At 41.2% G+C, this 15,119-nt stretch overlaps 1 protein-coding gene across 2 annotated transcripts in view; it reads left to right on the top strand.

The window, feature by feature from the left end:
• Positions 1 to 15,119, top strand: part of LOC124544673 (prolargin-like) — a 67,105-nt gene that overhangs the window by 15,124 nt on the left and 36,862 nt on the right. For both annotated transcript variants that reach the window (XM_047123309.1, XM_047123300.1), the window contains one exon: positions 7,437 to 7,523. In XM_047123309.1, coding sequence (XP_046979265.1) covers positions 7,437 to 7,523 — 87 coding nt within the window. The remainder of the gene's footprint in view (positions 1 to 7,436; positions 7,524 to 15,119) is intronic.

Raw genomic sequence — 15,119 nt, 5'->3', positions numbered from 1 at the left:
ATTAAACTTACTCCTGCATTATCCCTATTTGATTTTGTACTTATAACCTTGTATTTACCTGTCCAGAAGTCTTGTTCCTTCTGTTACCGAGCTTCACTAATTCCCACTATATCTAACTTTATCCATTTACCTTTTTAAATGTTCTAACCTACCCACCCAATTAGGGGATCTGACATTCCACGCTTCGATCCGTAGAAATCCAGTTTTGTTTCTTCTCATAACGACGCCCTCCTGTGTAGAGCCCGCCAGGACACCCGACTGGGGACTATTTCACATCCGGAATATTTTACCCAAGAGGAAACCATAATCATTTGACCATACAGTAAAGCTGCATGCCCTCGGGAAAAAATACGGCTGTAGTTTCCCCTTGCTTTCAGCCGTTCGCAGTACCAGCACAGCAAGGCCGTTATGGTTAATATTAGAAGGCTAGACCGTCAATCATCCAGACTGTTCCTCCTGCATCTACTGAAAAGGCTGCTGCCCATCTTCTGGCCTCTGCAGGCAACCTCCCCCCTCCACCGTTGTGGTTGCACCAACGATACGGCTAAGTGTATCGCTGAGGCACGCAAGCCTCCTCACCAACAGCAAGGTCCATGGTTCAAGGGGAGCGGGGAGGGTGTGGCGGGCGAATCCTGAGATGTACGAGCGATAAATTTACCCACATCGTCTAACGAGAACCCAGATCAAGTGTAAAATGAAAAACACGAAACATTGTGGTTTAGAAGTAGCTGGCTTGGTTCATTACTTGCTGCCGTGAATTTTTAACATTTCAGCTGTACCACTCTTATTCGCACTGGTGCTTCAGACTGCGTATTTGCTAGAAGAGTGGTTTCTATGTACCACTACAGTTATTAGTAATCTCAGTGAGATAGCCGAAATGGTGGCTAAACATGTCCAAATCGGATAAATCTGACCGTGAAACAAACTGACAGGCACACGTCCAAATGATAGGCTGTTAAAAAAATAAAAAAATAAAAAAAACCATAGCGTTTATGTTAGAAATAAATAAGAGCGGTGGAACATGTCTATTTGATCGTACTTATTATTATTCAAAATACGAGTAACTTACATAAATGCATACATCCGTACACATGGGCTAAGAGGAGCACAGCTAATGAACGAAGAGACAAGAGAAGGAAGCAATACAAAAAAATCCAGAGTTATCAATATTTTAAGCTTATACACTACGCAAGTCTCTTTTTATTATAAAATAAATTCACGTAAAATAGTCCACAAAGAAAATATTGTGTCTCTACAATTTGTAGTTGAATTTAAAGTAGTTGGCGTATGACAGCTGGCGGCTAGGCCGCTCCCACAAAACACCTGTGTGAACGTGGTGCTGCCGGCACCTACTGTGTGGCCACTTCCGCCGCGCGAAGCATCCTGACAGACAGTTCTCAGTGAGTCACTGCACAGTGAAGACGTCAGTACCATACGTATATTTCACGTTTTTTAAGTGATTTTTGTAAGAGACAATGAGACTAGACTTCAGACTTCATATTTTCTACGAGTTTATCACCGACAGAATTCGTAAAACTAAAGAGACCAACCCCATCCTGATAGGCTGAACAATATCAAACCTAGTGCGATACGAAACACTGCAGAGACCCTTCGACATGTAACGTTTCATGAACGAGAAATTTTCACCAGCTTGAAAGAAATTAATGTATCTCTGAATTGAATTAAAATTAAGAGAACATTTCTGATATGCTAAGAGTCTGTACAGATAGGTGTACTATACGTGAAGCGATTTTCTATCATCAGTGCGAGTGAAGCGCTATGGTGGTGGCCTGTATATTGTCGTGATGACGTCACAACTGAGGACTTTAACGTCAGATTGCAGCTGATTTAAATTATACTATACACGTCTGTTTTCCGCACGCCACATTATAGTGTGTGACTGATTGTACAGTAGTACCACTGTCGCTTCTTCTAGATCCCGTTCCACTTGTGAATAGTGCGCGAACGACTTGTGAGTATCAACGTAGTGTATTTGTTCATTATGATGCTGAAGTTAACAAAGTTATGATTTAAATAGAGGATGTTTTCACAAGGACTTTGACTGCTATATTTAGACACTTCCTTACTTCTTGTCACTTCCAATGAACGACGAACTTTCTGAGCAAGTTGATGACGTCCCAATGGGTAACCCACTAGGCCTTGATGAGACACCTGTGGTCTGTTTTTACGGTAACATAGAAGAATTCTTTCGTTATCCAAATAAAATAAATCGAAAAATCATGGCCGGCCGAAGTGGCCGTGCGGTTCTAGGCGCTGCAGTCTGGAACCGCGAGACCGCTACGGTCGCAGGTTCGAATCCAGCCTCGGGCATGGATGTGTATGATGTCCTTAGGTTAGTTAGGTTTAACTAGTTCTAAGTTCTAGGGGACTAATGACCTCGGAAGTTGAGTCCCATAGTGCTCAGAGCCATTTGAACCATTTTTTTGAAAAATCATGCTTACCATGGTGAAACGGCAGGGAGCGTGTTGAAAAGTGGAGCTGAACTCAGTGCAAAAGAATTCCACCAAATAACATTTGTTTAACAGTTTTTCGGATCCGGAGTTCAAGAAAGACACAGAAAATACACAATAAAAAACAAACAAACAAGCACACAATCTTCAATAAAAAGCAGGCTTTAAGTAATGAAAGCCGTAAGATTATTACATCTCCAATAAACTCGATTAAGGAATATTCGCAGTTAAATATATTTACTTTAAAATTACACTAAACGACATCAACATCCCTCTACATGATGCAGGTGGCAGGAAAGCTTTAAATTTATGTTACTAGTGTTCTTCAAAATAGTCTATGTTCGAAAAGTCAGAATTGTTTAATAACGTCAGACAACCCTGAAAATTTCTTAATAATCAAGAGCCTTTATAGTTTCGACGAAGTCGCTTTGATTATACCAGATAAACGTTATTGAAGACTTTCACCAAGACAGTATACGTAGAAAACCTACCAGAAAGACCTTAAGACTAGAGAGTAGAGCAGGCAATATAAAGTAAACACATCTTAAAATGTCATTCTAGTAAAGGAAATTAACATACAATTACTAATTTTCATTCATAGAAAGCAAGTTTTGGTCTCATCAAAAAGGCAATGGCCAAAATTATTGTTCTGACAATTATTTAAAAGTTCACTATCTATCATTTAACCTAATTTTGGACAGAATTATTTCTAACGATGGACTACCAGCCAGATAGTACACAACCATACATGACATAAAATGTACCACACTCGAAACTTTTATTGACACACAAGACAACATACAGGGGATAGGCAAAATGATGCAGATACCTGTACTTACTTGGAAATGGTTTATTGATAAGTGGTTGGACCCGTATTTGCCCGTAATACAGCTGCGATTCTTCTTCGAATACTGACGTATAATGATTGTATAGTCTGCATGGGAATTTTATGCTACTCTGCGATCAGAACCTCTTCTAAGCGAGGCGGAAAGGTGCTCCGGAGTCTGTGCTCCAACACTGCCCACAAGGGTTCGATAACGTTGAAGTTTGTGGACTGTGCTGGCCAGGGAAGACGCTGCAGTTCAGTTGCATGCTCCTCATACCACGATTGTGCTGTCCTGGCTGCGTGAATTGGTGCATTATTCGTCCTGAAATATGGCATCATTGTTGGGAAACAACATTTTCATCACTGGCGCACCTGATCATCTAAAACGTTCTCATGATTGTTGGATGTAACACGCCCTTTGAGAGTAATAATGGGACCAGCAGAATACGACGATATGGTTGCCCACACCGTCACACTTTCACTTCCACGCTTAACCGTTGGAAACAAGCAAACAGGATCGTACTCTTCTTTGGCGTTCTCCAGACATACACCCAGCCTGATGTTGGAAACAACGAAAGCGTTGACTCGTCGAACCATATGACGTGTTTCCACTGATCAGCCGTCCAGCATTTATGCTCCTGACACCATGTTTTACGCTTATTTGTGTTGGTTGCCGTCACTAATGGTTTCGGTATAGCAGCTACTCCGTGAATATTCACTTTATGGGTTTCTCGGCGGACGAAGATGGCTATTGAGCTCTGTAGTCACTTTAGCCACCATAGTTTTGTATTGTTTTCACAAAATTCGTGTTAGTGTACGACGATCTCTGACATTTAGTTTTGATTTGCGCCCACTGTTATGTTTACACGATGTTTTTTTCCATGCTTTGTGTAGCTGTCATGACTTTTGAAACAGTTGCTCTTGAAACATTCAATAAGTTGGCTGTCTTGGTTACTAATGCTCCAGCTAATCGGGCCCCCACAATCTGCCCTCTCTGGAACTCTGTTAGGTCTTTCATTGCACGTCGACCTCGGCCTATGAATGCAAATACGAAGTGTGCACTACTCTTAAACATCATGCACTGATGCCTAGTCCGTACTGGAGACGCACAGTCCAGCGCGACACGTGCCTGACCTTCGTTGTTGACCATCAAACACAACCATCCCATTACTCCCAATGTTCACATTATTTTACCTATCCACTGTATGTGATCAGTTAGCCATGGAGAGACTGAAAATTTAATAAATGGAACGTGAAATTTATGATTTGACCAGCAATTTTAATACAGTAAGTTTTTCAGATTACATGATACTTTAACTACTGTGCCACAGAAATTATTATTATTTTTATTGTACTCACTCCTTTTATGATGGAGTACACTTATTAAATTTCCTTAAGTTTGACATCTGACAGAGGTGCAAGACACACAAACAACTATACAACCATCTTACCAAACCTTCTTAGCATGGACTGATTACATGCTACATTACGTTACATTACATTTCAATAATACTTGCAAAATAATGAATGAGACATTTTGTAATAATGTGTAACATGTGAATTTAACACAAGTTTTCTGTACACAGTTATTTTTCTTTCTTTTTTTACAGTTACTACTTCAAATCTAAAAAGTCATCTATTGAGTAGAAGGAATTATTATTGAGGAATTCTTTTAATTTGTGTTTTAATTATGGTTGGTTACCTTTCAGGCTTTTCATGGTATTTGGTTAATGGCCGAAGATTTTTGTGGCAGCAAAATTCATTCCTTTCTGTGACAAAGATTTATCCCAGAACAGTGAGGATTATCGTGGTCGTGCGGTAGCATTCTCGCTTCCCACGCCCGGGTTCCCGGGTTCGATTCCCGGCGGGGTCAGGGATTTTCTCTACCTCGTGATGGCTGGGTGTTGTGTGCTGTCCTTAGGTTAGTTAGGTTTAAGTAGTTCTAAGTTCTAGGGGACTTATGACCACAGCAGTTGAGTCCCATAGTGCTCAGAGCCATTTGAACCATTTTTTTCGATCAGTGAGGATTATCCTTTCTTCTGGTGCTGTAGCTATGCACTTTGCTATTGTTTTTGAATTGGGATATGTTATTAATAATAAATTTCGTAAGTGAATATGTGTATTGCGAAGGTACTGTGAATATCCAGAGTTCATTAGACAAAGGTCTGCAGGGTGCTCTTGGGTATGCCCACGCTATTATTCTGATTACACACTTTTGTGTATTGAATACTTTTTCTCTTAACGATGAATTACCCCAAAATATTATGTCATATGAATGCAGTGGATGAATATAGGGATAGTAGGCTAATTTACTGGTAAGTTTATTACCAAAATTTACAATAATCCTAATATTGTAAGTAGCCAAACCTAAATGCTGTTCAGATGAACAAAGTGTTTTTCCCAATTCAACTGCTCATCAGTGCACACTCCCAGAAATTTTGAATATTCCGCCTTAGCGACAGACTTCTGTTCAGAGTCTATATTTATCAATTGTGTTATGTCATTTACTGTACAGTACTGTATATGCTGTGTTTTCTCAAGATTTAGTGAGAGTTCATTTGTAGAAAAGCGCTTAGTAACTTTCTTAAAGCCATTATTTACTATTGCCTCAGCTAATTCTCGTTTGTTCAGTATGATTACTGTTCTTGCATCATCAGCAAAAAGCACTAGCTTTGAATATAGAGTGGCAAATCACTAACATATATTATGAACAATATAGGACCCAAGACTGAATCCTGTGGGACACCATTCTTGACACTTCCTAAACTAGAGGACTCTCCCCGTTTTTGCAGACCATCTTTACTGTTAATTTCAACTTTCTACATTCATCCAGTTATATGTGACCTAAAGAATTTGTGCACTTGTCCACTCATACGAAAATACTTGAACTTATATAGAAGAATTTCGTGACTCAATCAGTTAAAAGCCTAATACAAGTCGTATTTGTTGAGCTCAGTCCATCAGGCTAATTTTATAGCAACCACTCAGTAGGTTCAATTAGAAGTGATACAACACAATTCCAAAAACAGCTGTGTTCGGTGTACCCCGAATCTCGTAGTAATTTGCATTGTACATGATGATTTCAAAAAGGAAGGTTTCCTCCAAAAAAAAAAAAAAAAATAGCATACAGAGGCGAACCGAAATACATATCATTTAATCGTTCTTGCAGAGCTGTATCGGAATACCAGCGAGACTGACCATGCTTCTACGTATTCAACCAATAGTAGTAAACCGTATAATATCGGCGCTTATCGCCGGTACAGAACGTAGGCGAAATGAGACGCAACGGGCGTTTCAGCATTCACCACTTAACGGAGAACGTCTACTAAGCTTGGAGCCTACATATGCAGAATGGCGAAGATGAACAAAGAAACAATTTACCCCTCAGTCCGTTATTCTGCTGTGAAATTGTGCCAATGTCGGATTTCTTATGGAGCTTTGCCCAGCAATGTATTGCAGAACAGAGATCACAGGGCAGGTTCGGCATCTGACAACGAACATTGCATCCTCCTCCATGCTCCAGGCCTTCTGCCGATAACAAGAAGCCACGTTAAGAACGACATACTGCATTCTATATGCTAGGACCTCATCATTCGAAAGAAAAACCTGGTGTGGTATTCCAAACGCGCGAATTTTTTTCACTAGGAGGCAGTAAGACAGTGTGGAACGCTTTCCGGAAGTCAAGGAGACAATAAACAAAATTCAACCTCTGCAGGAATCTCCTTTATTTAAGGTTACCTCTTTCGCAAGATTATCCTTCACCTTAAGTATTTTAAATTGTGAAAATATAAATATATGTTAATGCATAAATCACCAGCCTAGAAATTATTTAGGCCGTGACATTAGGACCCTCGCATGGCTAAACTAGATTCAACATTCTTGAAACCAATGTTATCTTAACTAGTCCTTGTCATGTAAAGCATTACATTCCACGAATCATGTGTCACGTCTGTAGAGGATGCTTGTGTACGAATTGGAATTACAGTAATCTTTCAGCACCAGGTGCATTTGTTTTGCAGAGTACTACATTATAAAATTCTATAATATGTTTTTCTGTGCATTGCGTCAAAGTAACAGGCACCATACATGTCTTAACATGTAAAACGCTGTTGCTAATATTGTTAACTGTCTCCTAACAGGAGCTGGATTTGAGCCACAATAAGCTGATGGAGGTACCGCATGCTTTTCTGGAAAAAACAAGCCACCTCACCGAGCTCTTCCTGCAGGTAATACTATGTATTCATACAGATTTAATTTACGATACTGTAGGACAAATTGTATTCAAGATTATATTATGAAATGGAAATACAACGCCGCTAACAGATGAATTGCAAGAGGCACACAGTTGGATATTCTTTGTGATATTGCTTGAATGCAGGGCCAGTTAGCTATAAATCCTGTAGCTGCTGTAACTAGGGCAATTAAATTTCTTCGCTTAATACTTCTGCAGTTATTACAGGAGGATTCTACAGAAGTCGTTAGCTGTATAGAGTTGTCATAAACAGGCCTATAGTGAAAAAATAATACCCACAGTATTTGTAATATGGAGGACTAAGTTAAACACGTGTTCAACTTTCTCTAAATGATGAACGCGAGCACCACTGACAGGTTCATGTGATGTGGTCGACATTTTGTCGAGCTGTTTTAAATACACAGTTCAGTCGCATTAATGTGGCTACCATCCATGTGCGAAGTCAAAGTGTAATAGCCACTTGCAGACGGCATGTGGCAGCACTAGCAGTGCAGGTTATTGAAAGCTTGTCAGGGGGACGCAGAAAAGAGTGCAGTCGTTGTCGTAATGCAGAAACGGAGGGATTTATCTGACGTCCAGAAGCAAGTGATCATTGACTTTCTCAAGGATGGGAGCAGTTCCAAAACGGTTAAGTTGGGAAACCCGGTGCCGCTGTGATTAAACTATACCGTGCATGGCAAAATGGCGCTACGGAAAAACTTGCACTAACGAAGCTGTGGTGAACCAAGGACCGTAGATAACAGCTGTGACAGGATGTAAGTTGGGACGAGGGCCGTTTATTAGCGTGAGAAAATAAGATGCCTACAGCTGTCCCTATGCTTTTATTTAATTTGTTGCAACCAGTTTCGGCGCTTCAATGCGCCACCTTCAGGCTGTAGTTGATGCGGAAGGTATTGACACGTTCCATTAGTGGCCACCATAACTGCATACGCAGATTATCTGAAAACTTAGGTGTCAGCATTCTAACCACCAACTGCCAGCTGAGTTGCTGAGACGACGATGCGATGTATATAGGGATCGTGTCAACCACTTTCGCTTCAACTACAGCCTGATTCAGTTTGCAGTTGACTGTTAAAGCGCTGACCCCTAAGTTTCCAGATAATATGCGTATCAAGTTAGACTGGCCACTGATGCCATATAGGGATCGTGTCAATCCCTTCCGCATCAACTACAGCCTGAAGATGGCGCATTGAAGCGCCGGAACTGGTTGCACCAAAATAAATAAAATCATGAGGACGGCTGTAGGCGTTTTATTATCTCACAATAGATAACAGTAGCGAATGACGGCTGCGGAGATGTTTATAGAACAAACAGACGGGCAACTGATATGCAACTGACGGGCCAGATGATCCAGGGGGCTGCCAATAGCGTCTCCTCAACGACATTCGGAGAACGTTGCCGCTTATTGGGCCTCAGCAGCTGATGCCTGGTTCATGCACCTGGACCCTGTTCATCGGCGACGAAGGCTGGAACTGGCGCCCCAATATAGTAACTGGACGTTCACTGAGTGGCATGAGGTGGCCTTTTCAGATCATTCACGTTTTACGCTCCGTCGGACAGATGGCCGTTGGCGTGTACAGCGCGAAATGTTTCAAATCAAACACCCTGCAGAAATCGAAGGAGCGTTATGGTCTGTGGAATCTATTCGCGCCATTCCTTGGGTGATCTTGACATTCTGGAAGGCACACTCGATCACCACAAGTACGCATCAATTCTTGTGCACCATGTCCAACCCTACATGCGGCTTCGGAAAGGTGGTGTCTACCATCAGGACAGTGCAACGTGTCACACGGCTCGCAGTGTATGTGCGTGATTCGAAGGGCGCCTAGCGCAGATGGTCATGACACTGCAGTCGGCACGGCTTCACTTTCCAGTCGATACATTCCAGGACGTCATTCTCTTCCTGCACGTCTCGCAGGCGTTCGCGCTTAAAGAGGTGAGTATTCAGGCTTTTGACAGGTTGTCATATTAATGTGACTGGACTGTGGGTAAAGGGGTATTTAAAGAACAGTGTGACGGAGTCGCTTTGTCCTCATCTTTACAGCTGATATTTCAATGGAGCACATCAAACAGATAGCTTCAAGCGACGCGGAACTAAATACGTCTTGTTGGTTTCGCTATGTGGATGACAAATTTGTTGCACAGTGACAACAGAGAAGAATTTCATGAATTCATGATTTTATTAGCAGCATTCATCCAAAAATCGACTTCGCCATGGTAACGGAAAGTGAAGGCGTTCTCCTCTTCCTAGATGTGCTGATGTGCAGAAGATCTGACAGTAACCTAGGGCATAGAGAGTGTATGAAGCCTGTCAATACAAATAGGTGTTTAGACGCCTCTTTACACCACCATCCAGCCCAGAAGCAAGTCGCTCCGAGGACGCTATCTTCGCCTGCATTCCGCATTAGTGACAGTACGAGGTAGCCATCAGAGGTAATTTTCCTTAGGCAAACATTGATGGTCAACGGCTATGATAACCTTATCGTAAATAGGGAGACGTTAATAATAATAATGCAAAGAAGGGAACGAGGACCTCCCTCACTTTTTGTAAGGTTACAGATTATTTCTGGAGTAACCGGTCGCATATGCAGAATGCGTTGGAGGAATGGTATACGGAGTACAGTCAACACAGGACGGAAAACGCCTTCCAAACTGGAGCTAACCTGCTGTGGCTAAGTATGTATCGGCTAAACTGGAAGGTTAATAAAAAAAAATCGGTTGAAAAGGACGAAAGCCGCGCAGAGCTAGCGGATCACCAACAATGCTATGATCAGATTATGAACTTGAATCACAAACGAGTGCTATTCAGCGAAAGTAATATTTGTAGTAATAACATCTATGTAGCAGTTGAAATAAATAAGAATGCGTACAATTTTCATAGAGATGACGACTGCCGCCACCCATCCTCATGGTTATCCGTTGTCACGGAGTAGAGACCCAGTCACGACAGGCGACGAACAAAACCAACTACCGGAAAACAATCAAGGTGGCACAACAATAATATTTTGGAGCCCCCCTCTCTTTCAGTACCTGCTTTCAGTATTGACCCAATGATGAGCCCATCAAGACTGAAGACGTGTGCCCAGTAACTCTACTTCTCTTGAAAAGCGCGAGAAAATAGTATTTTATAAGTGAAAAATCCCTTTAAACAGTGTTCAGCCAACCAGGAACACCAACGGAATTTTGTAAAAGATCCCAGCAGATACACAGAATTATCGAGCATTGAAGAAGCCTGTACAAGAGTACGACGCGATCTAGCGACTCAGAAGTTAATACTATCAAAATTTTGGAGCTTCTTCAGAGATATTTTATGAATATTTTGGTGTACGGTACTAGTGATCTCCTGTGTCTCGGCACACGGTAATGACGTTTCAGTTAATTTCTTACTCACATGTATCTTCCTATTTGAATTGTACTGAAAATAGCTGCGCAAATGTGCAAATCTCAATGATATGTGCTTTATATCTTGTTTCCATTGACTCATAGAACTCGCTGTTGATAACAGTAAGGCTCGCAAAGTCCTTGATCCCAAAGTAATATTTAGTAATGTTCAGTTCTGTCTCGCATTTGTTTTCCGACATTGTTCGTTGCACGACAACTGTGATACACATCATTGTGGATAGGTTTACTGTTGGAGAGCTGTTAGACATATAATTCGTGTGTGACCGCTTCATGATGTGATAAAAACACAGTCGTTTCAGCCACTAATGTTGAAATTATTCATCAAAAGACGATATCTTGATGAAGGCTGCGTACAACAGTAGCCGAAACGTTTGTAGCTATATTATGTTATCTTGGGATCATACATAAAAAATCATTTTAGCGATGTGGTCATCAAGTTCCTGTGCCACAAAATTTTAATAATATTATCCTGTATATTTTCTGGTTGTGATACAAGTATGACGTTGGTGGAGCCCTCCATCTCTGCCTGGTTTAACATTTTCATATTTAGCAACTGAAAATAGGAACTGTGGATGTCCAACGATATTATTTAGTTCGTGACCTTTCTTATGCTTACAAGTCCTCATTCTACAATAACTAACCTCGAAATTTTTAAAAAATATTACATGCGGAGAATGTAGTAAACTTCATCTTCGAAATGCTTGGTTGAAACTGTATAAGATACTCGGTAAATAAAATGTGGATGGAATAATTCACAAATTTACTTTATTTATTGTAAAACACTCTTTATCTATGCTTTTTAGGTTTCCGTACCTCAGTCGGTAAAAAGGAAGCACTTGTAAGATGACTTCGTCGGCCATTTGTCTGTCTGTCGGTTCGTCTATTAAGACATCTCTTTCTCAGGAACCGGTACAGGTATCGAGTTGAAATGTACGTCAGATACTAAGACCTACGGTCACTTGGTGGTGAATGAGGTATAAGCTTCTAAGTCAATGTAATCAAAAGAAACGCTCGTTTATGTCACATATTTTGATACTCGCAAACTCATTCATCAGAACCAGTAGGGCACTTTCCGTTGGTCTAGAATCATAAGATTTGGCAATAGGCAAGTTTTTACAGTACATTTAAAGGAAAAATTCGAAAATTGTTAATTTTCAATTACACTAGAGAAAAAAAGTTTAACGTACGCTATCCGTCTGTCCTTCTGTCTGTCTGTCAGTCTGTTAAGAACCCTGTTTCTCAGGAGTGTGTAGACGTATCAGATTGAAATTTATGTGAAAAGTGTGCAGTCCCTTGGTGGTATAAATAATTTAAGCTACTCATTCAATGCAATCAAAAGCTACGATCATATATGAAACCTATATTGATAATCGTAAACTCGACCCATCAAAATCCATAGATGAACCATCTATATTCTAATCGAGCCTGGCGGTCTAGACTCGGCACAATTTCGGTGCGTATTCTGTCCGGGGACTGGTCACGCTTCGTAATAACAAAAAAACTGACTTAAAATCTCATCGTCAGAATCTGAACGGTGTCATACGACACCCGCGCAAAACCACTGGAAGAAAAAGGAAAGAAAAAGAAGGGAGAGGAGCGATGAAGAAACATCTTTTAAAAAAGCAGTGGATTCGGTACATGGAAGTCTGGAGAACGCGAGATCGGAACACGGATTTTCAGCCATCACCTCTCAGCGATGTGAGGAGCCTTCAGACACAATAGCTTGTTCGGATTCCACTTTCAACTGTAGTTTTCTTCCCTCGGATGGACAACTGCGGCACTCTAAGAAGACTCAAGTCGCCGAGGTGGCTCCAGTAGAAAGACTTGCATCAGTCCATGGCGCCACCCGAAATTATTGCCAACTATACAAACAATTAAATTTCTACGGAACAGAGTGCAAGTCCTATTGACAGATGACATTTATTTGATGCATAGTGGCAAAATCACTAAGCTGATCAAGTTCTACTTGTTTTCACGTGAAATAATGTACGATTCCAAACCCTTTAATAATTCACGCGATTGTAATAGCATTACAAAATGTTTCATGACACACTGCCCCCAAAAAATTAATTTACTTTTAGGTGGCACAGTTACATAACAATTTAATTATATTTATTCATGAAACTAGGATAAATCACATATACTGGTGGTGTTACTGATATTATTAGGTTGGTGCTTAGTGTTTTTGTTTTTCATGTTGGTATTCCGATCGATATGGATTTATTTATCAATTGTCATTTTTCATTTGTAGTTCACTGTTGCTATTTGAGTTTACACATTGTCATTTTGTCATTTTGAAATAATAAGTGGAGCTGTGGACGCTGAAAAATGGAGTACGAAGTGGAGAAACCGGAACATTTCCGACATATTCTTTTATTTGAGTTCAATAGAGGGGTGACAGCAATGGAGGCAGCCAGAAACATTTTTACCCTGTTTTTAGATAATGCCACTGGGCAGAGCACTGCAAGAAAATTATTTTCTCGTTTTAAGGACGATTATTTTCATATTAGTGACTCTTCGCGTTCAGAAAACTTCTGGAGTTTTAAGAAGATCGTTTAAATACATTGATCTACAATTATTCCCGGCAGAGTATTCGATAACTGGCAGATGTGAGCAAATGTGTTCATTCCACCGTCGTGCGTCATTTGCATCCAGTGGGGAAGTTCAGAAATCGTATCTATGGGTGCAGCATGCTCTAGCCAAAATCATAAAAATCAGCGGGTTTTCATACATGCATCTCTGTTTGTTCGACATCAAATGGCTCGTGAACAACACTGACCATTGCTATCCCGTATCGCTACTGGTGACAATAGATGGTGACCATTGCTATCCCGTATCGCTACTGGTGACGATAAATGATGTCTTTAACGCCAACATAAGGAAAAGAAAGAAATGGTTGAGCCCGAACAAAGCAGCAACTCCCCGTAAAAAAGACCTGCGACGTACTCATAACATAATGTTAGCCATCTGGTGGAACAGGAATTATGTGTTGTATTACGAATTACTTCCCCTTGGTGTAACCACCACTGATGACGTTTATTATCAACAAATGAGGCGTCTGGTAGACACAGTCAAAGAACAACGACCACGAATACTGCCTGAAATGATGCTACTCCAAGATAACGCCCGCCCGCCCGAGTTCTACTAGACTAAAAAATTAAATGAACAAGTAATTAAAAAATACAGCACCCATCTTATTCACCTGATCTTGCTCCCTCAGATTTTCACCTTCTCCCCTCTCCAGCGAACAGCTTCCAAGGAACTTCCTTCACGGGTGAAAATGCCTACTAACATGATTCGATGATTTCTTCGCCTCAAAACCACGTCATTTTTCTGCAACCGCGGAGTTGAAAAACTTTGGCAGACGTAAATAGTGAAGGAAAAAATATTATTGGTGACGAAGTCACTATTATGTGGATCTGTTGGGGTTATTGAACGTATGGAAAAACGCTACGAATTTCACTAATAAGCCAGAACAGTATGACTACTACCCACGCGACGTTGGATGCCGTCCGGTGGCGTTGCGCCTACGTGACGTTGTGACAAAAGTATGTAAGCAGAGCGGACACGGGATGGAGATCACCTTGGCAAAGATATGGGCTGCAAATACGGAAATCTGCTGAGATAAGCGACTTTGTCAAAGGGCAGATTATTACCGCACAGAATCTGTGAACGATTATCTCGAAAAGGGCGAAGCTGGTCGAATGCTCACGTGCTACTGTTGTGAGCATTTACGGAAAGAGGTAGAAGGACAGTGGAACTACCACTACGCACTAAATGGTCAGATGTCCACTTTTGTTTTCACAGAACGTGGTTTCGGAAGTTTCTCTGCTCTGTAAAGTAGTATAGATGGTGAGCTGTGGCATCTCTGCCGAAAGATCACAATGCTGGTACATGCACAAGTGTTTCGAAGCGCGCCGTTCATCCTACGTTGTTTAACACGGAGCTCTGCAGCTGACCGCCCTTAAATGTTCACATGTTGACCTGGCGACATCGTCAATTACGGTTGCGTGGGTACGGAACCATCGGGATTCGACTGCCGCTCAATGGAAACATGTCGGCTCTACGGATGAATCACATTTTCTATACACCATGTCGATAGTGGTCTCCAGAAACGCCGTCATCATGATGAACGGCACTTCGACACGTGCAGTGGGCTGGGGACGCA

This window comes from Schistocerca americana, chromosome 1 (assembly GCF_021461395.2).
Source record: "Schistocerca americana isolate TAMUIC-IGC-003095 chromosome 1, iqSchAmer2.1, whole genome shotgun sequence".
Taxonomy (NCBI): domain Eukaryota; kingdom Metazoa; phylum Arthropoda; class Insecta; order Orthoptera; family Acrididae; genus Schistocerca; species Schistocerca americana.
Note: the sequence above shows the minus strand (reverse complement) of the source record. Positions and strands in the feature narration are given on the sequence as shown.